The following is a 26,276-nucleotide window of genomic DNA, read 5'->3' on the forward strand; positions in this document are numbered from 1 at the left end:
AACACACAGAGGGACTTGTCGACGCGGTGCCTACGCCTACCCCGGCCTTGACGAGGACCCCTTTCCGTTATCGGGATCGGAACCCGCCCGGTTGACCGACGCCGCGAAAGCGACGATACCATGTTGTTCTTCGCGCGGCCACTTGTTCGATAAAAGGATCGAGTTCGACCACAGAGCATGACTACCGGTATGACCCATGAAGCCGACTCCGAACCCTTGGACCACCTCTTGTTTGCGCCTGAACTAGCCATCCTTGAGTCCACGCGCCACCTTCTGTGTAGCTCCGAGACGATTTGGACGATAAAACGGCGTTCCAGCCAACTTCATCTTTACACATCCTCCGAACTAGGTTGTCCAGGGTAGTGTCCAGACCACATGTGGCAAGCATGTGGTCACGCATTGCGCGAAAACGTGGGCACACGAACAACACGTGTTCCGCCGTTTCCTCTAAACCTGCGCACCTGCGCGTATGTATGTATGTGTGTGTGTGTACGTGTACAAAATTTTGTGGTCACACTTATGGTTTGCTATTGAGAATTGGTCAGATTGGACTATGGGATCAGAAGTTATGGCCAAAATACCCATGCCCTTTAAAAAGGGCTAAAGGCACCATTCCCCTTGAAAGGGAGCACCCTTCTCCTTGAAAGGGGTGGCACTCACGCCCCTCGAAAGGAGAGGGGGGGCACCCAAGCCCCTTGAAAGGAGGGCACCCTTGAGGGAGCGCACCCGAGGGGGAGCAGCCGAGCCCCTTGAAAGAGGGGGCACTCACGCTCCTAGAGGGGAGGCACTCAAGCCCCTTGAAAGGGAGGGAAACCGAGCCCCTTGAAAGGGGGCACCCAAGCCTTTTGCAGCCGAGCCCCTTGGAAAGAGGGCAACCAAGTCCCTTGAGGGGGGGCACCCGAGCCCCTTGAAAAGGAGGGCATTCAAGTCCTCTGAAAGGGGGGAGGGAAACCGAGCCCCTTGAAAGGGGGCACCGTGCCCATTGAAAGGGGGGCACCAAGACCCTTGAAAGGGGGGCACCATGCCCCTTGAGGAGGGCACCCGAGCCCCTTGAGGGGGGGCACCCGAGCCCCTTGAGGGGGCACCCAAACCCCTTGAAAGGGGGGGCACCCGAACCCCTTGAAAGGGAAAGGGCACCATAGTCCCTGAAAGCGGGTGCACCCTAGCTCCTTGAAAGGGGGGGCACTCATGCCTCTTGAAATGGGGGGACACCTAAGTCCTTAGAGGGGGGCAGCCTTGCGGGGGGGCACCTGAGGGGGAGCGCCCGAGACCCTTGAAAGGGGGGGCACTTACGCTCCTAGAGGGGGGACACCCATGCCGCTTAAAAGGAGGGTATCCAAGCCCCTCGAGGGAGGGGGGCACCCAAGAACCTTGAGGGGAGGAGCAACCAAGCACCTTGAGGAGGGCAGCCGATCCCCTTGAAAGGATGGCACCCAAGCCCCTCGAGGGGGGTGGGGGCACCCGAGCCCCTTGAAAGGGAGGCAGCCAAGCCGCTTGAAAGGGGTGGCTACCAAGCCCCTGGAAAGGAGGGCTACCAAGCCCCTTGAAAGGAGGGGGACACCCGATCTCCTTGAAAAAGGGGGCTTTCGAGTCCCTTGAAAAGGGGGGAAACCGAGCCCCTTGAAAGGGCACCGTGCCCCTTGAAAGGGAGGTAGCCGAGCCCCTTGAGGGGGGACACCCAAGCCCCTTGAGGGGGGCAGCCGAGCCCCTTGAAAGGAGGGCACCCAAGCCCCTTGAGGGGGGGCACCCGAGCCCCTTGAAAGGTGGATGCATTCGAATACTTTGAAACAAAGGGAAACCGAGCACCTTGAAAGAGAGGGAAACCGTGCCCCTTGAAAGGGGGCACCGTGCCCATTGAAAGGGGGGCACCATGCCCCTTGAAAGAGGGGCACCATGCCCCTTGAGCGGGGCACTAAAGCCCCTTGAGGGGGGCGGGGGGCACCCGAACCCCTTGGGGGCCGTCCACAAAGTACGTCACGCCTCTAGGGGGGGGGGGGTCAGAGCAGCGTGACGATCCATACAAAAATTTTAGGGGTTTATTACAAAAAGGGTGACGAAGGGGGGAGGGGGGGTCAAAAATCGCCGATTTTTGCGTGACGTACTTTATGGATCTTCCCTTGAAAGGGAGGGGGCACCCAAGCCCCTTGAAAGTGTGTGCACCTTAGCCCCTTGCAAAAGGGGGAAGGCACCCAAGCGGGTGCACCCAGGCCCTTAGAGGGGGGGGGGGGCACCCAAGCCCCTTGAAAGGAGGGCACATTTGAAAAGGGGGCACCGAGCCTTTTGAAAGGAGGGGGAAACCGAGCCCCGCGAAAGCACCGAGCACCGAGGCACCAAGCTCCACTCAAGCCCCTTGAAAGGGAGGGCACCCTTGAAAGGGGGCCCGAGCAGCACAAGTCAGACCAAAATGGTTGCAGCAACTTGTTTGTGACTGATTTCGGTCACATATGAGTTGCAGTAACCTATATGGAATATGTGTGTTGCTAGGGGGTGAAACCGAGCACCTTTAAAGAGAGGGGCACTCATGCCCCTTGAAAGGGGGGGCACTTATGCCTTGAAAGGGCTGCACCCAAGCCCTTAGAGGGGGCACCCAAGCCCCTTTAAAGGAGGGCACATTTGACAAGGGGGAACTGGCCTCTTGAAAGGGGGGGTGCACCCAAGCCCCTTGAAAGGGGGGGCATATTTGAGGGGGGTATCCGAGGGGGAGCACCCGAGCCCATTGAAAGGGGGGCACTATGACCCTTGAAAGGGGGGCACCATGACCCTTGATAGGGGGCACAATGCCCCTTGAGGGGGCACCCGAGCTCCTTGAGGGGGGCAACGGATTGGGAAGATGTGCATTGTGCAAGATCATAATTTATGTCAAAACTTACATAGACCTTTATGATTATTAGATTTTTCAAACGTTATGGATGCATTTTTTGAACACTTCAATGAGAATAAGTTTGGCTGCTTCGATATAGTTATTATGTCCATTGCAAGAAGCAGAAGCAGTCTTATACATCTAGGAACATTATTTGGGAAATATTTGGCTTCGCAGTCTTGGAGGGAATTGAAAACTATGTTTTCAATCTTTTCCCGACGTTTCGGTCCATTTAGGGCCTTTTTCAAGGGGTTGATTTGTTAAAGTTTCTTCGTCAAATATGTTTCTGTGTAACGTACAATGTCATGTGAATCAAATGGTTCAAATTTGGTCCGAATGAATTCTTCATCGGACAATTTGGACGATTTCTTGCTATCCGAAATTCGGTGTCTGGACTTGCTAATTTCCACCATTGCTTTTCACATTTCACATTCAAAGTTAATTGCCTATATGCCGGGTATTAAGCCACCCGGAGTGGAAATTAGTTACTATGTCTGAAACTTGATTATGCATATGTACAACATGTGATAGATTTAGTTCGGAAAAGGTATTGGAGGGTAACCGCCCCTTCGGTGGGCTTTGATCCCACGACCCCAGAATAAGATTCATAATCAAGTTTCAGACATGGGCATCTGTCAAAGCGGAGGTAAAATTCAGGAGAAGAAGTTATGCCGATCCATGGTATAAAGAGCGCACACTTCGTGCTCCAGCCAGTTTATCGACGGAAGCAGTAAGCGATGGACATCACAGGACCATCAGCGGACGAACGGATCAGTTGTGAGAACGAGTTCCAAATCGCTACGGACACCTCATTAGTGAAAAAATTTCTGCAGCAACCACCTGCCGACAGCCGATGCTCGGACCAACATTGACGCCATGATTCCGCTACACCCAACCAGTGACTGTTCGATTTTCTAACACATTCTGTATAAGAATCTACCAAAACCTGTATAAAAACTGGGCGAAATTGTTGGATTCGTATGTATAAAATGTAAGCTCACAAACAAATATTGTAAGAAAAGTATGCAAAATTGTTAGGTCCCATCAGTGGCGTAGCCACGGGGGTGGTTTTGGGTATAACCCCCCCCCCCCAGAGACATAATTTTGGGAGAAATTTTATTTTACGAAAACAAAAAATGTTCAGAAAACCCCCCCCAAGCCAATTTTCTGGCTACGCCACTGGGTCCCATACAATATTAGTATAAGGATCTAGCATTTTCGCATATGCCCAATTCTTCAACAGGTTTTGGTAGGTTCTTATACAAAATTGTTAGAAAACCTAGCAATCACCGGTTGGGTGTACCAACCCCAAACGATTAAACTTTGTTCTATGAAGAAAGTTCGTCTAAAATCAGCTTTCTCTTTGTTACTTTCCCCAACAACACGCATTTTAAATCACTAAAACACATAATCGAACTCAGAATAACGCTTGAATTTTTTTCTGGAGCAGCAACTACTTGACCGTGCGACCGACATCCGATGATTCCCCAAGCGGGGTAATTCAGACCGATTCAAAGGGTACAGTAGTTTCAACCATTCCACAGTCGTGCCATTGAGCATGATTTTACAGTCCTTAGGAGGAACATGTTTAAGGGATTTACAGTGGGGGAAATAGTGACCTGGGTCTTTCCCGCGCTGATACAAATCTTCCAGCTGGTGCAAGGGCTTCCAGGCCTCGTTGGAGTTTTGCCACTAGCGCTCTGATCACTCTACCGTTGTAGACGATGGAGGTGTCATCTGTGAACAGAGACAGAATGTCGCCTTCCGGAGGTTCTAGCATGGCGGAGGCGAACAGATTGAAAAGCAGAGGACCGAGGATAGGGATAACTAGGGTAATATGCACCCCGGGGAAAACCTTTTGGCATTTTTAGCGACGTTTCAGGAATATTTTCAAGAATGTGTACTACTGGATTGGTAGTTCGAGATCCTAACTACATCCGCTGTATTAAACACTCTGGAAAAACTGCCGAAATGTACACTAAAATGCCAAAGGGTCGTTTTGCCACGGGGTGCATATTACCCCAGTTTCCCTTACTGTTATGAGGGACGCCTGCGACGATATTGTGCGCATTGGAATTCACTCCGTTGATTGAGATCCGGAATGTCCTTGCCGATAGGTAATTGTTGATGATTATCACCAGGTGGCTGGGAAGATTGTAGCGTTGATCATATTTTTTGATGATTTGATATAGACCGTCAATTCGTCAGCTGTGACCTCTAACTCCTCCGAAATGGCGACCTATTTCGGTTGTCTTCTCTGCAGGAGTTATCGAGCGATCATTAGAGCCATTGTTGTTTAGTGGGATCAAAGGGGGAATGGGCCGAGGCTTGGATTTTGGAATTTTGGTTAGTCCTTTATCACCCAAAAAAAATGAAACTCGCAGCATTGAAGAGGAGAAAACATCGATGAAGAAAAATCGATCAATGCAGTTACCCCCTTATCTCCCTAATCGCTAGAGTTCAATGTTCAGAAAATTATCTTACTAAATGTACGTTTTGACAGTTTTCTCATGGAAAAACTGTCAAAACGCACGCAAACGTATTCATTGTGCGTGGCTCTTAAGTCAGTCTGTTTGTAAAGTCTACTACATAGGATGGCATTTATGTTGCAATATTAACTTTTCCAATACAATGACGTTCTTGACACTTAGTGAGAAACTCTATTCGCCAATCTATTTTATTGGGCGCCAATATTGCACTCGCAAAGCTGCTAAAAAACACCAACTTTAAGAATATTCTTACGCATTTTGCCCTAAACAGGTACCACCAAACGGAAAACACAACGCAAAAACAAACAAGTTTTCAATGAACGAGTTGAACCCCGTGATGCTATGGCACTCCCTAGGAACCCCTTTTCGCGAACGGAGAAGCCAACCAGCTGACAGCTGGTAAAACCAACTCGGACCGGTTCTGCGAAACTCTGTTCTGACTGCTGATGTTGTAGGTTATGGATGACAACGAGGGATGGATAACTACCGTTCGCCCGCTCGCGAGAGAGTGATTTCGCACATATACGCCGTTACCTCAATTGCTCGGCGGTTGGCATTCATAGCAGGATTGGGAACTCTTCCGAGAATGGGGAGAGCGTTTTCGCCCTTCATTGATATATCCAAGCAGGCGGGTTGGACAACGCAAGCCGAGAGACACGGCCGCCAGACAGAAAGTAGAACGGTACGGGTGAGTTTGGTTTCGCGTCGTTTCAGGCAAAATTTTCAGAAATTTTGCTGGTGACCCTGAAGGTCCTGTGATTCGCGCGGGTGTGACACGGCTTCGATTGGATCGAAGGTTCCGAAACGGTGCGGTGGTGGATAGCAAAGTAGCTAGTTGCTCGTTCGCAGGAACGGTCGTAGAAAAGTTGGAATCTGCTTCACGCGAGTGAGAGTGCGGATTTTTCTTCTTTGTGGAGTGCAAAATTGGTGCCAGATCGCAGCAACCTGTGCAGAATTTTGGGGATTATTTAGACCCGAAAATAGCAGCAAAATGCTGGCGAGACAAGTTATGTAAGTTGTTCATCATTGGTAATGAGAGTAATTATGTCACTTTGTGCATTTGAGTACGTCAAGCTGAAGGAACGGAGTCAGTAATGATCGATTGGAATTTTTTGGGGATGAAATTTTGGTCTTCTTTTTGTTTGATCTTATAGCGTATGTATTTGTGTGTCCATGGACTGAATCTGGAATGGTCATGGCTTTCATCAACCAGAATGACTCAGTAAAATTTCCTCAACGGGTCAATGAACTAAACTAAAATTATCTGAAATAATCATTATGAATTAATTTAAGGGAAAATCCATTCACCAAGAAACCACCAAGCGATTGGTGACGTAACAGAAGAAAACTGTTCAATTGAAGTATCTTTTTTCATCAGGTGAGCAGCCAAGTGTATGTACTCTCTGTAAAGAGAAGCACAAAGCACGCGCACGCTCCTCACGACTCGTGTCACACAAAATACCCTGCGACTCCACTGTGTCACATGTTTCCGCATCTGCCTCCTCGACTGTTTGTTTGTATACATTTTATCAGTAACCCTGAAAAAACACGGAGCAGAGGCCACACTCGATACACTTCATTGAACGACACTTCCTGAGCTTATAACTCGCTCATACTGGAGTGAGTCATGTGAAAGTTCCCCTCTGTTCTACAATGCCATCTAAACGCAAAAAATGTGTGGATTTCATTAATTTAGCACTCGTTACTATGACGAGGTACTGTGACCTAATTTTGAATCCCCCCAACGAAGACAAATCGGCATCATCAGCAGCCTTGACTCACGGGGGAACGGCGAAACATTGACCTTGAAGTAATCCATGACGTTTGCGCGTATACGCGCGATGAATGTTGAGAAGCGGCGGTGTGTGTGTATGGTGCGTGGCCGCCAATGCGCATCTTTGCGAGAGGTTTATCGCTGGCTATTTGTTGTGGGGGCCGATGAAGTGATAACTTACCGTACAAACAAGTGGTAGCCATACGACGTACGGTCGGTATCAGCTGTAAGCGCTTGCGGAAGTTGACAGATAGCACGATACGGCTGTGAATTTGTACGTTGATGTTTATGTAGATATATTTACGCGAATTCACACGTGATGGGAATGGTGACACTTCGATGCAAATGAATCCATTAAAGGAATTAAAATATTTCCTTATCAATGACAAACACGACAAGCGCTGCAGCATGTAGGTGGCATTTTCAATTAGAGAATTAATTTCTGTTGGATTAGATTTCAGTGGGAACAAACAGAAAACAAATGGCTTTCTGTTTTGATTAGGGTGATAATATGAAATCGCGCCAATCGATTCCTTCGAATCGTGCCAAAAAGGAGGACATGTGGTTGAAAAAGGAGGACATGTGAAAAAAAAATACCAAACCCAAAATACCCTTTATTCGATATTAAATTGACTTATTTTTCGGCTATCAACTTACAATTATTTATACGATATATAGATGTATTAAATAAAAAATCAGAAGGGTTATATACAAGATACAACCGCCCAACGTAAATTACGTAAAACATTTTGATAATCATTTTGATTAGAGCGTGAACGATAACATTTGCTGTTTTGTTTGGTGAACCTCCTAAATTTTCAACTGAATTGGTTATAATTTAACTGAGTACGAGCAGTTTGAAGTTTGTATGGAAATTACTTTAGAAATCGCCCCGTATGTGAAAGATCGTTTCGTGAGGCGGATCATTACCCGAGTAGAATAAAATATCTCAATAATATCAAATGTTGATAAGATAGCAAAATCAGATATGGACATGATTGATATAAGAGATAAAAGATCAGACGACAATATCAATATTTTGCACTAAAATATCATGAAGAGATCAAGTTATGCTATTTGTAATAAGTGATCAATATCATGTGCCATTGATTTGTTCCTATCCATAGCATATCTTGATATTTAAATGATATCTCGGTGCAATTTTTTGATATTGTTGCCTGTTCTTTTATCTCTTATAGCAAGCAAGTCCATATCATGTTTTGCTATTCTGTTCATGGCTTCTGCCCGGGTAACTATTTACGGGGAGATTCCCCAGCGCCGCACACCTCCCAATACCGGCCACTTCTTAAAACGACACTACTTTCAGAGATCTCTCCTTCATCTTATTAAGTACAAAAGGAAGCTATTGAAAAGGCTTCTAACGGCAAGGAATATCAGATCTTCATGTGATAAATTTTGTACAAAATTTGAAGTTGAATAAAAATTCTTCACACTTGTTTTGTAACATTTACTAAATTCAATTGTTTCTTTTTGCTGAGAAAGCCACAGAAATTATCAGACACAAAAATTGAATAGAACATTGAAAAAGGATTAGGATGTAACAAATTTAGCTGAAGAGTCAAATAAGCTCTACTAATAATTTTTAATATTTACAACTTAAACCACGTGAAAAATATTACTATTCTGAATAATGTCTTTACTTATGTAACAGGAACTTAGTTACATTTGAACATGATGCAAAACTGTTTTTTTTTTTAATAACAATATTTTAGCGCTACATGATACAGGTAATCTTCGATATAACGTACCCCCGATATACACTTGATGTAACGTCACTCGATATAGCGTACATTTTTCCCCGTTATAACGTACAGTTTGATAAATAATTTTAATTTTGGTAGTTATTACAAAATAATTTACTAAATCGTTATGATCATGTAGGGATGTAGGGATGGCATTATTGTCTAATTTTATCAACTAGAAGCATTAATTACTGTTTTCCCCACTATCCTCAGAATTCTCCCGAGGTATTGGATGATATTGAGTTAATGAGGTTTTGGGAATGTCTAGTTGATATTAGTCAAAGTCAGAATTGATGACGGGTTGGTTTCAGGTCTAAGTCAGCTAATGTCGAGTGAAGTAATGGTATTGTAGATCCAGGCTATGAATGTGTACCAGATTATTTTAAAATTAATCCTAGAAGAAATTCCTGGAGAAGCTCCCAAAATAATTTCTGGTGAATTTTGTAGAGGAATTCCTGTAGGAAATTTCAAAATATTTGCAAAAAGAATATATGAATTCATTCTTAAAAAAATCTGATTAAATTCATGAATGGATGAAAAAAAAACTAAATAAATTTTCGAAACGAATTCGTAAAGTAATTTCTGGAAGAATATTTTAAAGAATGTTCAATGGTATTTTTTAAGGAATTCTTAAAAGAATCTCCGAAGGAGTTTCCTGAATATATTTTCAAGCAATTCCTAAAGGAATTTAGGAAAGAACTTGATATAGAATTTGCGAAGAAATTCCTAGATTTCTACAGGAATTCCTTCGGAAATTCCTTCAGGAACTCCGGCAATTCCCGGAGGGATTTCATCAAAACATCATCCCGAAATGAATCCAGTAATTCCTTCGAAAATTCTTCCAGCAATTGTTTCAGAATTTCCCTTAGACATTAGGTCAATACTTTCTCATCGTATTCTTTCTTTAATTTCTTTCAAGAAAAGCCCACTTTTAGAAATCATCCCAGGAATATCTAAAAAAAAATTCTAGAATAAAAGTGATGAGTGTTTCCGAAAAAAATCTTGAAAATGTAGTCTAATGCGTTAATTGTTTGTGAATGGCAGGTAAAACTCGTCTCGTAGGTTTTCCCAGTACCTTAGGAACTGCAGTAGAGCAGGGCATGATTAGCCTCCACCACCCTTTAAGACCACATCCAACCACTCACAATAGTCCTCCAACCCAACACCAGAAGGCCTGAAGTATCTTCGTTAACTAGCCATTAAGTGGTGCCGTAATTGAGTCGATACTGTGAGATGAGGTCACTGACTTGAAAAAGGAGGTCATGACCCTGGGATGCGGTCACTATTCCAAAGTATTTTGAAGCAAACGGATGTTACAAAGTTACCAAAGTTGGAAGTTACAGAGTAGAGAGAAAGTATTTGGGACAAGAGACAGCGTTGAGGCAGCGTAAATTCCTCCTCAATGTTTTTCGAAAAGAATGAATATTAAGAATTACTTCAGAATCTACCTAATGAGAAAATTCTTCGAATCGAATTCTTTCGAATATTCCTTCAAAAATTCCTTTGGTGATTCGTTTTGGAATTCCTTTACAAATTCCTTCGGAAAATTATTAAGGTTTTGAAAATTCGCTTAAGAACTTCTTCGGAAGTTGCTTTAGATTTTTTTTAGGAATTCATTTAAGAGTTCCTTCAGGAATCCCACCGGAAATCGCCATGGAGATTCCTTCGCAAATAAATTTCTTCAGAAATTCCTGTAAGCGGCGAACTTAATTTCTAAATTAAAAAAGACGTTGACAAAAATAAAAAAAATCTGAATTTTCTAAAAAGTACCCCAGAAATTCGTTTAGAACTTTCTCCAGCAAATATTTCAGATCTTCCTGTAGGAAATTACGCATATTCCTCAATTTTTCAGCAACTCTTTCAGAAATTTCTTCGGAAATTCCTCTGGAATTTTCTTTAGAATTTCCAGAATTTCTTTAAGCATTTCTCAGGAAATTCCTTTAGAATGTTTTTCGGACATACCAGCGGAAAATACTTCGGAGAATTCTTTTGATTTTTTAGGCATTCCTTTGGGAAATAGTTTGGAAATGCCGTTTGGAATTTCTTGGCATATCCCTTTAGGAAATCTTTGACTTTTTCGTTGAAAATTCCATCAAAAATCCCTTCAAACATTTTGTTGAAAATTCCTTCAAGAAAGTATTAAAATTTCTGGAAGAATGCATCCAACAAAATATAGGATAGAATTCAGGTATTTTGTATGATTTAATTGAAGAAAAGAATTCTTAAAAGAATCTCTGAAAAAATATCAAAGGAATTTCCGATGAAAAAATCATATAATTCTCCAGACTCCAGACTCCAGACTTATTCAGGAACTTCTCTAGAAATTCCATCGGAAATTTCGAATAAAATTGATAAAAATTACCGTGATATCAGCTTTCTTTCAGAATAATGTTGGCGTATATAATTAAATATTTATGAAAATATTCAATTTGGCGAGTCACGTGCCCCATCGTGTCCTAGTTTAAATCCACTTAAGATCGCGGATACTCAATAAATAAAACAAACGGTGCAAGCCTTGTGTTTCCAGTGCCTCTTAGCCTCTTATTTCCTGTACTTTATATAGAACTAGCTTTATGTACCCGGCCTTGCTCGGAGTTGCCAGTTTGGTTCGCAGTTTTTTTTTTCACAATCGAAAAATAATAAAACCAATTGATTAACAGGGTAATTGTGTTTACTTGTTGATACTTCATCATTTGATTAAAAGAAAGCTTTTGGAAACATTGATTGATTTTGAAGAAGGGGGTTTGAATAGCCTTATTCCGGGCAAACGTCTATTTCTAAAGAAGGAAAAACATCCACCGATGTCTTATTCCGGGCAAACGCATATCACTCACACTCACCATTGCCTTATTCCAGAAAAATGCCTACTTTTAAAGAAGAAATCACATCCACCATCCAGAAGGAAACACATTATTCATTGCTTTTCACTGGGCAAACTATGATTCCGATGAAGGGTAACAATTATCATTGCTTTATACCCAGCAAATGCATGCTTTCTATGAAAGATTTTTCTGATGCTGTTCAGTATTATCCCAAATTCACTCCATGTCGAATGACCTTAGGCCAAATAGTGTTATGTTAATAGCCTGCTTCAGTCAGGGATATGTCATTTTCAGGGAAATGTTATTGTCGAGGATTTGCTATTTTTGAAGAATTGTTTTCGGAGCATTGTACAATGTCAAAGAACCTCGGATGAACTAAATAAGAAGGATTTTGAATTAAGTCGTTTTCTAAACAATACCTAACCCCAACATCCTCCGCATTTCAAAAACCCTCCAAGCCTCTCTAAAATAGTTTCCTTTGGGTAAACAATACGTGTTTAAATATTTGGTTTGAATTCACCCATGCGATAAAAAGGTATACTAAACTGTTCGTTTAATAAATATATTCTCTCTCGTTCAGCTATGACAGTCCTACCCAGTCTGATATAGTCTTTCATAGACAGAGAATATGGGTTCCAAATTTGATGAACATCGGAAATGGGTTAAGAAGTTATGTTGAATAGATCACCAACTAAACAATACCTCTCTCTCACAACCTCCCCATTTTAAACGGACCTACCAATATCCACTAAAATCGTTTCCTTAGGACAGACAATATTTGATACAAATTTGGTTCAAATCGGTCATGGGGCTCAAGACTTACATTGAGTTGATCGATTGCTAAACAATACCCCTCCCCACATACCATCTCTTATTTTCCAAGAGCATGCTTACCCTCCCTATCGTCGTTCTCCTTAAGATAAAGAATGTGTGTTCCAAATTTGGTTGATATCGGCTGAGGGGTTTAGAAGTTACACTGAGTTGATCGATAACTTAGCAATTGCCCTCCCTCCTTACCCTCCCCCTTTTCCAAAGAGCATCCCTAACCCCCCTATCGTCGTCTCCTTAAGATAAAGAATGTGTGTCCCAAATTTGGTTGAGATCGGCCAAGGGGTTCAGAAGGTACACTGAGTTGATCGATGACTAAGCAATACCCCTCCCCCTTTTCCGAACAAAAGCCATAACCCCCCTCCCGTCGCCTCCTTACGATAAAGAATGTGTATCCCAAATTTGGTTGAGATCGGCCAAGGGGTTCAGAAGGTACACTGAGTTGATAGATGACTAAGCAATACACCACCCCCCGCACCCTCCTCCTTTTCCAAACAGCATCCATAACCCCCCTATCATCGTCTCCTTAAGATAAAGAATGTGTGTTCCAAATTTGGTTGAGATCGGCCAAGGGGTTCAGAAGGTACACTGAGTTGATGGATGACTAAGAAATACCCCTCCCCCCACACCCTCCTCCTTTTCTGAACAGCATCCATAACCACCCTATCGTCGTCTCTTTAAGATAAAGAATGTGTGTCCCAAATTTGGTTGAGATCGGCCAAGGGGTTCAGAAGGTACACTGAGTTGATGGATGACTAAGCAATACCCCTCCTCCCACACCCTCCCCTTTTTGCGAACAGCATCCATAACCCTCCTATCGCCGTCTCCTTAAGATAAAGAATGTGTGTCCCAAATTTGGTTGAGATCGGCCAAGGCGTTCAGAAGGTACACTGAGTTGATGGATGACTAAGCAATACCCCTCTCCCACACCCTCCCCCTTTTTCGAACAGCATCCATATCCCCCTATCGTCGTCTCCTTAAGATAAAGAATGTGTGTCCCAAATTTGGTTGAGATCGGCCAAGGGGTTCAGAAGGTACACTGAGTTGATGGATGACTAAGCAATACCCCTCCCCCCACACCCTCCCCTTTTTTCGAACAGCATCCATAACCCTCCTATTGGCGTCTCCTTAAGATAAAGAATGTGTGTCCCAAATTTTGTTGAGATCGGCCAAGGGTTCAGAAGGTACACTGAGTTGATGGATGACTAAGCAATACCCCTCCCCCCACACCCTCCTCATTTTCCGAACAGCATCCATAACCCCCCTATCGTCGTCTCCTTAAGATAAAGAATGTGTGTCTCAAATTTGGTTGAGATCGGCAGAGGGGTTCAGAAGGTACACTGAGTTAATGGATGACTAAGCAATACCCCTCCCCCCCAACCTTCCCACTTTTCCGAACAGCATCCATAACCCTCCTATTGTCGTCTCCTTAAGATAAAGAATGAGTGTTCCCAATTTGGTTGAGATCGGCCAAGGGGTTCAGAAGGTACACTAGGTTAATGGATAACTAAGGAATACTCCTCCCCCCACACCCTCCTCCTTTTCCGAACAGCATCCATAACCCCCCTATCGTCGGCTCCTTAATATAAAGAATGTGTGTCCCAAATTTGGTTGAGATCGGCCAAGGGGTTCAGAAAGTACACTGAGTTGATGGATGACTAAGCAATACCCCTCCCCCCACACCCTTCCCCCTTTTCCGAACAGCATCTATAACCCCCCTATCGTCGTTTCCTTAAGATAAAGAATGTGTATTCCAAATTTGGTTAAAATCGGTCAATGCGTTCCGAAGTTATGCTGGAACATACATACAAACATACATACAAACATACAAACATTGAGTTTTTATATATATATAGAAGATAGATAGAAGATAGATAGATAGATAGATAGATAGATAGAAGATAGAAGATAGAAGATAGATAGATAGATAGATAGATAGATAGATTATATAAAATAAAGTACTATATAGAATTTATATAGGAATTGTTCACAAGAAAAGCTAGCTGAGCATTATATAAAAAAAAATCGCCCATAAAGTACATGATAGTACAACATTTATGTAGTGTAAAATAAGAATGATTACTCATGCTTCGATATAACGTACAATTCGATATAACGTACAAACTTGAAAACGATATGTACGTTATATCGAAGTCTACCTGTTTTATAGTTTACATGTTTAGCGTACCTACAAAACTCCTACTTTTAACAGATGTTTATGAAGTTTCCGAAGCAACGTCTGAAGAAAATTCTATTTTCCCATCTAATTTCACGAATTTCTTTTTTGAACATGTACAGATTCGGCTTTGGGTAATGTTTTATGTTGAAAGAAATTGCCCTGAGAGTTAACCATAAGGCAGCTTTTTCATTTTGTTTGGATTCGTTGATTTCGAATTGAAGAATATCCTCTAATTTATTTAGTTTGATATGGCAATGTTTTAATATTGTGGACTTTGTCCAACTTGAGATAATCTGGGCAGAAGTGCATTGTTCCATTCTATTCTGATTACTATCAGAAAGTGAGCACTGGTCACAGATGCTATTCTCAATCCTTCCAATGTTATAAGCAACAAGTTTTTCTTTATTTGCTATTATTCCAAAACGCGAAACATGTAGATTTGTTGTCAGAACAAATGAATTTAAACCTTAGATTTCTCCAAACAGTCTCCAATTGAATTGTTGGAAGATCAACCTTAACTGTCGGAAATATGTTTTTATTTGAAATTAAATGTCTATAAATAGCTGAATTCAAATACGATATTGCTCTAATATTACTTGTTTCTTCTATATATTCTTTAAAATTCAGTGGTAAATTTTGAGTTTTTATATTAGCTAAAATGTACTCTTCAGAATAGTTGGTGTTATCCCAGTTTAAAATATTCTAAATAAAGTTGATCTCTGTTAGCTTTAAATATAAAACCGGACCATAAAAACTTCCCCACACATGATTTTATCTCAGCGATATGTTGATAAGAAAATTATTTTGAGCTTTTTAGTGGAATGTTTTCACCTGTCATAAGACGAGTTTAAACAATCCCATTGAATTCCACCACTTAATTGTATCCTGACAGATACGTATTTTGACCTCAACAGTAAGGCCGTCTTCAGCGTCTCGGACTTGATTTGACTCGCGTCGAGTAAAGCACGAGACACTGAAGACGGCCTTACTGTTGAGGTCGAAATACGTATCTGTCAGGATACAATTAAGTGGTGGAATTCAATGGGATTGTTTAAACTCGTCTTATGACAGGCTCAGCGATATGTTTTTTCAGTGCGCTAAATACCAAAACTTTGAAAGCACAAAACAGTTGGTTAGCCAACTTTTCTCCATTGAATTTAAGTTTCGACTACTATGTAAATGAACTATTCTTTTGATATTCTTTATAAGTCTGTCATAATTTGTATTGATTGTAACAGCTGTTTTATAAGCGAAATTCACTCCTAATATCTTTAGATTATCTACTTCTGCAATCACTTGAGGCCCCAAAAAACATTTTCTCAGTCGCATATACGCTGATTTATCTACGTTTATCTTTATTTTCTCAAACGATTCAAAAGAGTTCAAAATTTGTATAAGCAAATCAAACTCTTCATCGTTTTTGATGAAGATATTAATGTCATCAGCATACGCAATCGTTTTGATGAACTTATCATAGACAAGGACACCGGAGATGCTATTGTTTATTTTGCATAAAAGTGGTTCAATATATAATACAAATAATACCATGCTAAGCGGACATCCCTGCCTGACAGAGCAATTTATTTTGATATCGCTTGTTAGAAAACCGTTGAATAAAACTTTTGAAGATACACTATTGTACAAATTTTGAATGCACTGAATCAGAACATCAGGAAAATCGAACTTTTTCAATACTTTCCAAAGATAACTGTGATCAACTTTATCAAACGCCTTTTGTAAATCTATGCTAACTAATGCACCTTTAAAACGTAACGAGTCGTTGGCACGGAGCAAAAGTCTACGAATGTCTTTCAAATTATCAGTACATGACTTGTTAGGAATGCAAGCGGTTTGTGCTGAGCCTAATAAATGTTCTAAAAAGCGAGATACCCGTATTGCTATAATCTTAGTAAATAATTTATAGTCGCAGTTTAAGAGACTGATTGGCCTGTAATTTTCAAGATTATGCTTACTACCACTTTTGTGTATTAGAGTGACTATTCCAGCAGAAAACTCCTTTGGTGGAAGTTCAATCCCAGCTAAATAATCGTTGAAAACCCTAATTAAATCTTCCTTCACGCAATCAAAATTTTTCAGATAGAATTCGTAATTTAATCCATCAGGACCTGGACTTTTCTTCTTTTTACACAGTTTCAATGTATTGTACATTTCGTCCTCTGTAATAGGTTTGATTAAATCCCAATGTTGCTCGGCAGTTAGCTTTTTCGTAACGTGATTCAATGGATCATTCTTCGGATTAAGCATTGTGTTATCAGCACTAGCTGTTCCCAAATAAGTCGAAAAATAGCTATGATATCATTTTCGATCTCAAACAATCTTGATTTTACTAATTGTACGTCTTTTGAAACATCTTCTCCGAGACACCGTCTGTTGTGCAGACTGCTCAAGACGGAGTAGAAATACCTTTTCTCCTGGCTTACACGTCTGTTTCTTTCCCAGCTTACTGATTTAAAAAATTGTTTTGTTTTGTTTTTGAACACTGAATTCCACCAATTATTTCTACTAGAGCAGTATGCAGCAAAACTTTTCCATGAGTTATATTATTATTATTATTTATTCAGACTAAGGCCGAAGTGGCCTGTGCGGTATATAAGAGTCTCCTCCATTCGGCTCGGTCCATGGCTACACGTCGCCAACCACGCAGTCTACGGAGGGTCCGCAAGTCATCTTCCACCTGATAGATCCACCTTGCCCGCTGCGCACCTCGCCTTCTTGTGCCCGTCGGATCGTTGTCGAGAACCATTTTCACCGGGTTACTGTCCGACATTCTGGCTACGTGCCCGGCCCATCGCAGTCGTCCGATTTTCACGGTGTGAACGATGGATGGTTCTCCCAACAGCTGATGCAATTCGTGGTTCATTCGCCTCCTCCACGTACCGTCCGCCATCTGCACCCCACCATAGATGGTACGCAGCACTTTTCTTTCGAAAACTCCAAGTGCGCGTTGGTCCTCCACGAGCATCGTCCAGGTCTCGTGTCCGTAGAGGACTACCGGTCTAATGAGCGTTTTGTAGATTGTCAGTTTGGTACGGCGGCGAACTCTATTCGATCGGAGCGTCTTGCGGAGTCCAAAGTACGTACGATTTCCAGCCACTATGCGTCTCCGAATTTCTCTGCTGGTGTCATTTTCGGCAGTCACCAGTGAGCCCAAGTACACAAATTCTTCTACCATCTCGATTTCGTCACCACCGATGCAAACTCGCGGTGGGTGGCTCACATTGTCTTCTCTTGAACCTCTTCCTATCATGTACTTCGTCTTCGACGTGTTGATGACTAGTCCGATCCGCTTAGCTTCCCTCTTCAGTCTGATGTAGGCTTCCTCCATCTTCTCAAAGTTACGTGCCATAATATCTATGTCGTCGGCGAAACCAAATAGCTGGATGGACTTATTGAAAATTGTACCACTCGTGTTAATCCCTGCTCTTCGTATTACCCCTTCCAAAGCGATGTTGAATAGCAAACACGAAAGACCATCACCTTGCCGTAACCCTCTGCGGGTTTCGAAGGGACTCGAGAATGCCCCTGAAACTCGAACTACGCACATCACCCGATCCATCGTCGCCTTGATCAACCGTATCAGTTTATCCGGAAATCCGTGTTCGTGCATTAGCTGCCATAGCTGGTCCCGATCGATTGTATCATATGCGGCTTTGAAGTCGATGAATAGATTATGTGTGGACACGTTGAATTCGCGGCATTTCTGCAATACTTGGCGAATAGCAAACACCTGGTCCGTGGTGGAGCGTTCGCCCATAAAACCGCCTGGTACTGCCCCACGAACTCCCTTGCAGTTGGTGCTAGTCGACGGCATAAAATTTGGGAGAGTACCTTGTAGGCGGCGTTCAGCAATGTGATTGCGCGGTAGTTGCTACAATCCAGCTTATCGCCCTTTTTGTAGATGGGACACACGACACCTTCCATCCACTCCTGCGGCAAAACTTCCTCCTCCCAAATCTTGGTAATGACCCAGTGCAGCGCTCTAGCCAGTGCCTCACCACCGTGTTTAAATAGCTCTCCTGGTAGTTGGTCAACCCCAGGGGCTTTGTTGTTCTCAGTTGGCTAATCTCCTTCTAGATTTCCTGGAGATCCGGACCCGGCAAAATCATGTCCTGCGCGCGTGCTCCCAGGTCCATTACTATACCGCCATCTTCGTCTGCCACATCGCCATTCAGGTGTTCTTCGTAGTGCTGCCGCCACCTTTGGATCACCTCACGCTCGTTCGTAAGAAGGTTCCCGTTTATGTCCTTGCACATATCAGGCTGTGGCACGTGGCCCTTACGTGAACGGTTTAACTTCTCATAGAACTTTCGTGTGTTATTAGCGCGGTACAGTTGCTCCGTTTCTTCACGGTCTCGATCTTCCTGCTGGCGCTTTTTCCTCCGGAAAATCGAGTTTTGTCTGTTCCGCGCCTGTTTATATCGTGCCTCGTTCGCCCTCGTGCGGTGTTGCAGCAATCTCGCCCATGCTGCATTCTTCTCTTCCACTAACTACTCACACTCACCGTCACACCAGTCATTTCTCTGATCCGGGGCACCGTGCCAAGTGCAGCGGTTGCGGTGCTACCAATGGCGGATCGAATATCTCTCCAGCCATCTTCAAGAGACGCTGCGCCTAGCTGCTCTTCCGTTGGGGTCCATGAGTTATATATTCTTATGAAATCGTCACAAATAGTATCATCTTCCAAAATTCTCGAGTTGATCTTCCAATAACCTTTGCCTTTCAATGGAAGGCAGTCTGGATCCACTTTTACTTTAACGACAACCGCACAATGATCAGAAAAAGGAACAGACAAAGTTTCTGCATCTAAAACGGTATTAAGAAAACTGGGAGGACCGTAAAAGCGGTCTAAGCGAGATGTCGACCCGGCTCTAAAAAATGTAAATTGATTCTTATTCAATTCCATCATAATGTCCTTCCATTGGAAGGATTCTACTAAACGTCTGAGACCAGCTGAGTCATTGAAGAATCCAGAGCAATCCGAACGGTTGAGAACACAGTTAAAGTCTCCACCAATAACCGAATAACAAATCCCAGATTTACTCAAATGAACAGCCAGTCCATTTAAGAATAAATCTTCCCTATCTTTCTTTTTATTCGTCCCTGAGTGGGCGTATATGTTAATATAGTTGATATTGTTGACAACAACAGAGGATATTCGTCCATTCGGATCAAGAACCACCTTATCAAACTCAAACAATTTCCTCAACAATATACCAGTACCCATACCTTGTTCACCAATATTGACAATAGCAAAATGAGATGGGAGAAATGAGAAATTTTCATAGCATAATTCCTGGACAAAAACTAAATCTATATCCTGATTCCAAACGAAGTCGCGTATCAAATTTTGATTCACTGTAGCTTTTGTACTATTTAGATTTACCGTTGCTATCTTCAAAACATGATTCATTTTGACTACTAAAAGCTAGATTACTGATAGCCAAAAAAATTAAAACTATCCCAAAAAACTAACAGCCTCCAATTGAAGCCTGAGAGGGTATCGAAAGTTCTATAACATCTAACAAAATTAAATACTATTCTCCCGTTTCTCATTGCCTTCTATCATCATTTTCTTCGACCTGCCTCTAGTAAGAATTTCCTGACTTTTTCCTATGCTGATCGTTTTCTCGGTGATCGTCAAAGCATTGCTGCATTTGTCTTTTTCTGGCGATGTCTTTACTCAAAGGACGTCCACGCTTTTTATTTTTTACTACCACTTGAAAATCATCATCTGCAGTCTGGCTTTCCATGATTGAAGACTGACCACTAGCACTGGCGCTTTCCACCGCTCCCGTATCATTACCTGTATCAGCATCCCTCTCTTCTGAAGCTTCAACACATTTTCCATTCTCCGACGCGATCGTACTTCCAGTATTATCACTGGAAGCAGCCAGATCACCGCTCGCCTGAGGTATATTCACCATACAACGCTGCCCCAGTCGCAAGCTTCTTACCGCCAGGCAGTTTGTTCAATACGACCATACCTCCATCATTCTCCGCTATCCTCGTTTTTGTTAACGGCCGGGCTAACCAGCGTGCAGCCGTAACGTCGCTGAACGTCGGTACCGTACCAGCTCTGTCATTTGAAGATGCAACTGTACTAGTTGCTTCCGTAGCTGTGGTGGTCATCACCAGCCTCTGATTGATATTTGCTCGCTTGGAACGGTTGACCTTCATGTGCTCTGCACTTCCACAAAGGAAATATTTGTTTTGTAACCCTTAGTAGAAGATGCGTGAAAATATCGCACATGTATTGTTGCCGGGATATCGTTTTTGATGTCCATGTGCACGCATCTCACTGAATTTCAAATCGGGAATCCCGTCAAAAATGACCCGGTAATGCACAAAGTGTCACTTTTTTGTTGTGGCGTTCCTAGAGGTCGCTAAAAGCTGGTTATCATTCAAAAATTTTCGTTTCCAAAAGTTAGGAGTAGTCAGAAAATTTCAAAACCCTATATCATTTGGTTACAAAGCTGCAACGTTTTTAAATCATCTCTGGGCCAAAATAGACCCCAATGCACTAGGAAGCTTTCACTACCATTTTTTTGGAATTGGGAAGTATGGGAGTTAAGAAATAAATGTCTTACCAAGTTCTTTTGGAGCTTTCGCAGTAAGATACGATCTCTGGCAACTCTACAGAAAAGCTCTAATCGCCTTCCTTTAGCTCGCAGAACTCCTCGGCAGTAGTGATTCCGTGACTGACGATTATTACGTAGGAGTAATTGGCCAGCCCTGCACGGTCCAAGATCGTTTCAAAATCCACCTCTAGAGTCTCATTGTCCAGAAGTGGATTATAGAGCTTCTGCTCATGGGTTATTTTCGCTATCACTGCAGGCAGCAGAGGTTCATTCCATGATCCATACTGATGCATATGCTAAAATTTAGTTTTGTATTAGTTTTAATTTCACGAATTAAAAATTGTATGAAAAGGCAAAATGATCCACGTACCTGATGCAGCGTAGACAAAACTAACTGACGCAACTGGATGGAACTGATCGACGCAAGTAGAAACATAACTGGTCGGACTGGAGACGGACGTACGATAACGGGAACTGTGTTAAAAAAAGTGAATAAAACGAGCACTTAATCATAAAAAGTCGAGAGAAAAGGAAAGTTATTCTTTCAAATTCATCAATTTTTCTTACTTACCGGAACTTTAGCGGAAACAGGATGGCGACGAAATAAACGAAATTTAAAATTTCACTGGCGGACAAGAACACCTACAAAAACGATGGCACGAAAACACTGGCACTGAGCTGATGAAAAAGAAATGGTCAAATGTTTCTTATTTCATAAAAAATAAATACTTTTTCAAAAGTTTCGCATTTTTACTTTCGAACGCGAACGATGCTGCAAAATGATTGATTGCACGTTTTGACAGATACGCATAACGCTTGCTGTGATCATGATTTCTGGCTCATAAAATGGGTGCGCGGAATCACGAAAATGGTAATTGCGGTCTTGCAATCATGATTTATAGTCATGATTTCATGATTCACAGTCATGATTTCATAAAGGAATGTAGCTTCTGGTTTCACGATTTACAAATCATGATAACGGGATCAGATTTGTTGCCGTGTGGTTACGCGTGTAGATCAAAAGGCCTTACTCCAGGAATTTCTTGGATGGCCAAGAAGTTATTCTTCATTCACATTCTATTCTATGTTCCACAAAGAGCATGCACCATATTTAAAACAGGTCGATAGATCTTTGGTTACGCGTGAAAAAAGAGAAATTTTTTTATTAAAAGTCGTTTTTTACGCGATTTTCGGGATTTACGCGGATTTTTTTCAAAAGTTTTTTTTACGCGGTTTTTTTTTAAAGGTTCGGAAACAGGTGAAAACAAAAAAAACGATTTTTATTGAAGTCTTTTTTTATGTTGTTTTGATTTACGTGGAACGTATCCCCCGCGTAAAAACCGACGCCAGTGTACAAGTATTTTAAATAGTAGAAATGGTGAAAAATCTTCAACATCGCTCCTGAAAATGCAAAATTGATAGTGACATTTTACTAAAGAAATTATTACCGTTATCAAGTTATAAATCAAAGCTTCATTTTGAATTCAATTCAATTCAAATGCCACTACGAAGTAGCAAATTATTCTTTACCAAAATCAGATCCCCAAGAGTCTTTATCTTATTCTTTCATAAATACTGCAAGTTTGTCCGAATTGTACAAAGCTGTACTGATCTTGTATCTCGTTTTAGATACGATTTGCTAATTTTAAAAGTTTGCTAATTGAAAAACAACGCTAAGTTAAAGAAAGTTGTTTCAGAATGTCGTGACCCCACAAACCAATATGATGTTTGCTCTAATGTGGTTAAATAATATAATCTCTACTTATCCTGCCTACATGCATCTAGACGACGCGAATTTGTCGTAGATTTCATGATTGGTATAACAATCAAGGAATTGTCGACCGTGATTGAAACTCATCCACTCATCACTTCTTTAATAGAAATTGATTGACATATCACATGTTGACCTCGAACTTGCATTCGGAGCATAACCCTGCCAACTGAAACAAACTCAATTATCGAATCGGTTGGATCTTCTATTTTAATCTTACAGCAAAGCCCTATTACATACTCGATTCAATCAGCACCCAGTGCCTAATTTATTTTTATCAAACCGCTTCACTACATCTAGTTTTTTCCGTTTCATGACACTTTAGCTCTATCATAGTCTCAAACAGTTGGCTTAAGTGGCATATATTACATAGCTATCGTGTGTTAGTGAATTCAACACAGCGCAATCCCATCGTTATCTAAATTACCCTTTCTGACATAAATTATCATCTCACTTTCAGAGCGAGTGGTGCCTCGTCCGCACTGAAAACGATCTCGGCCGCCACTGCGTCACCAAAGCGGGCCCTAACGAAAGCCGCTGTCACTGCCACCGTCCAGCACCAGCAAACCCGGGACTACCATGAAGTTACCGGCGACATCATCAGCCCCTCGATGATCCAAGGGATCGATCACTTGCGTGATCCACGGCTGAACAAAGGTTTGGCCTTCACCCTTGAGGAGCGCCAGGTGCTGGGCATCCACGGGCTGCAACCTGCCCGGTTCAAGTCCCAGGATGAGCAGCTGGAACTGTGCCGAATCTCGATCTCGCGCTACCAGGAGGATCTCAACAAGTACCTTTACCTGGTGGACCTGCAGGATCGTAACGAGAAGCTGTTCTTCAAGTTGATCTCCGAAGATGTCGAGCAGATGATGCCGATCGTCTACACGCCCACTGTGGGGCTGGCCTGTCAGAAGTTTGGGTTGATCTACCGACGACCCCGTGGTCTGTTCGTCACGATCAACGATCGTGGCTACGTCTACGAAGTCCTTCGTAATTGGCCAGAACACGATGTGCGTGCCATCGTTGTAACAGATGGGGAGCGTATTCTTGGTTTGGGTGATTTGGGAGCTTGCGGAATGGGTATCCCAGTCGGTAAGCTCGCGTTGTACACTGCCTTGGCTGGAATTCCACCACACCAGTGTCTTCCGATTGTAATTGATGTCGGAACAAATAACCAGGCCTTGCTGGAGGATCCTTTGTATGTAGGACTCCGGCAGAAGCGTGTTTCTGGTAAGGAGTACGATGACTTTATCGATGAGTTTATGGAGGCGGTAGTGAAGCGGTACGGCCAGAATACGCTGATCCAGTTCGAAGATTTCGGCAACCACAATGCATTCAGATTCTTGGATAAATATCGGGATACGTACTGCACCTTCAATGATGACATCCAAGGCACGGCTTCGGTGGCAGTAGCAGGACTGCTGGCATCAAAGCGAATCACCGGCAAGAAGATTTCGGAAAATACTTTCTGCTTCCTGGGAGCAGGAGAAGCTGCCATCGGTATCGCCGATTTGGTGGTCAAGGCCATGCAGACAGAAGGTTGCGGACTACAGGAAGCTCGCGACAAGATCTGGTTGTTCGACATTGACGGCCTCCTGGCTAAGGGTCGTCCGGAAGGCCGATTGGGTGGCCACAAGGCATTCTATGCCAAGGACCATAAGGTGATGAAGAACTTTGCCGAGGTGATCAATGAAGTTAAGCCGTCTGTGCTGATCGGTGCATCGGCTGCTGGAGGAGCCTTCACACCGGAGATTCTGCAAACCATGGCCAAGAACAATAAACGACCTATTATTTTTGCTCTTTCGAATCCAACGTCGAAAGCCGAATGTACCGCACAAGCAGCCTACGAAAATACTGAGGTGAGTTAGTTACATCAAGACCTACGGATATTCAAATCATTATAATTTTCTTTTTATTTTCATAGGGCCGTTGTATCTTCTCATCGGGATCTCCATTCCCTCCAGTTCAGTTCGGTGGTAAGACCTTCAGTCCCGGTCAAGGCAACAATGCCTACATTTTCCCGGGTGTTGCCTTGGGAGTTATCGTCACCGGAACCCATCACATCCCAGAGGACATGTTCCTGATTGCTGCTCAGGCTGTGGCCGACCACGTGTCTCAGGAAGATCTGGACAAGGGTTCGCTCTACCCACCTCTAGGCTCCATTCAGGACTGTTCTCTTGAAATCGCCGTCGGAGTCACCAAGTATGCTTACGAGAAAGGTAAGATCGTTGCCAAATCACGCCATTAATGACAACAATTGATCGTTGGAAAAACGTTTTTTCCAGGTCTCGCCTCGACATACCCCGAACCACAGGACAAGCTGGCGTACATCAAGTCTCATTTGTACAACTTCAACTACGAAAGTGCCATGCCCGTTACCTGGAAATGGCCCCCACAGAAGGAAGCTCCTACTCGCCCCATCACCCCTACCAAGCTGCAGGCATAAGACCTTGGCTCAGTTTCTCAAGTGCAGCCAGTATTTATTTTACTTTTACACATCGTCAATTCGCCCTCGTTTTGTATCAATTTAGTTTCTTATTTATTACCCTAGATATTCTCTTCTGTCGGACGACATGAGGTCGATTGAGCTCAAGCTCAGTAACGACATTTCATCAGGTTTTTCATTTGAAAAAAAAATTCGCACCGATTGTGATACCAACGCTGATTAACGCTAATCGACTAGAATTACGTGTAAAATTGCTCTTTTATCATTATCAAAGGTAGGCCAAACGCGCTCTACTGCAAACCATTGGATGTTCCTCTTGAAAAGCAAAAGCATGAAGAAAAATGTGGATAGATTTTTTCCTACTTTACTCCAAAGATCTACTACTCAGAAGGACAGTTCGAGCACCAACCAACACAGTGGGCGACAATTAGATTAGCTATTATTAGAGGCACGGCAGCAGATATGAGCGAACAAAAAAGGAAGCTGCAACTACATTGTTATAAAAAACTAAAACCTTGAAAAATAAGAGAAGGGAGGAATGCCTCCCAAACAAAAGCCGTACTGAATTATCACCTAGTAGGACATTTAAGTTTTAAGATCTGTTGGAGGGATTCGATGAAATGAAGACAAAGTTGAATATCATTTATCCAACCAGCAACAATTCGTGACTACAATAAAATTGTGTTACCCTTAAAAAACGGTGTAGAGTATTATCGAATATGTGTTTCACAATCCTTGCAATACT

General features: G+C 42.6%; 1 protein-coding gene across 1 annotated transcript; it reads left to right on the forward strand.

Moving 5' to 3' along the window:
- Nucleotides 1-5,979: 5,979 nt before the first annotated feature.
- LOC134221786 (NADP-dependent malic enzyme-like) lies at nt 5,980-26,229 on the forward strand. Its single transcript, XM_062700971.1, has 4 exons — nt 5,980-6,360; nt 23,546-24,944; nt 25,010-25,304; nt 25,371-26,229. Exons 1-4 carry the CDS (start codon nt 6,341-6,343, stop codon nt 25,529-25,531), a joined length of 1,875 nt encoding a protein of 624 aa, XP_062556955.1. The 5' UTR covers nt 5,980-6,340; the 3' UTR covers nt 25,532-26,229.
- Nucleotides 26,230-26,276: the final 47 nt, after the last annotated feature.

The sequence above is a fragment of the Armigeres subalbatus genome, chromosome 1 (genome assembly GCF_024139115.2).
Source record: "Armigeres subalbatus isolate Guangzhou_Male chromosome 1, GZ_Asu_2, whole genome shotgun sequence".
NCBI lineage: Eukaryota > Metazoa > Arthropoda > Insecta > Diptera > Culicidae > Armigeres > Armigeres subalbatus.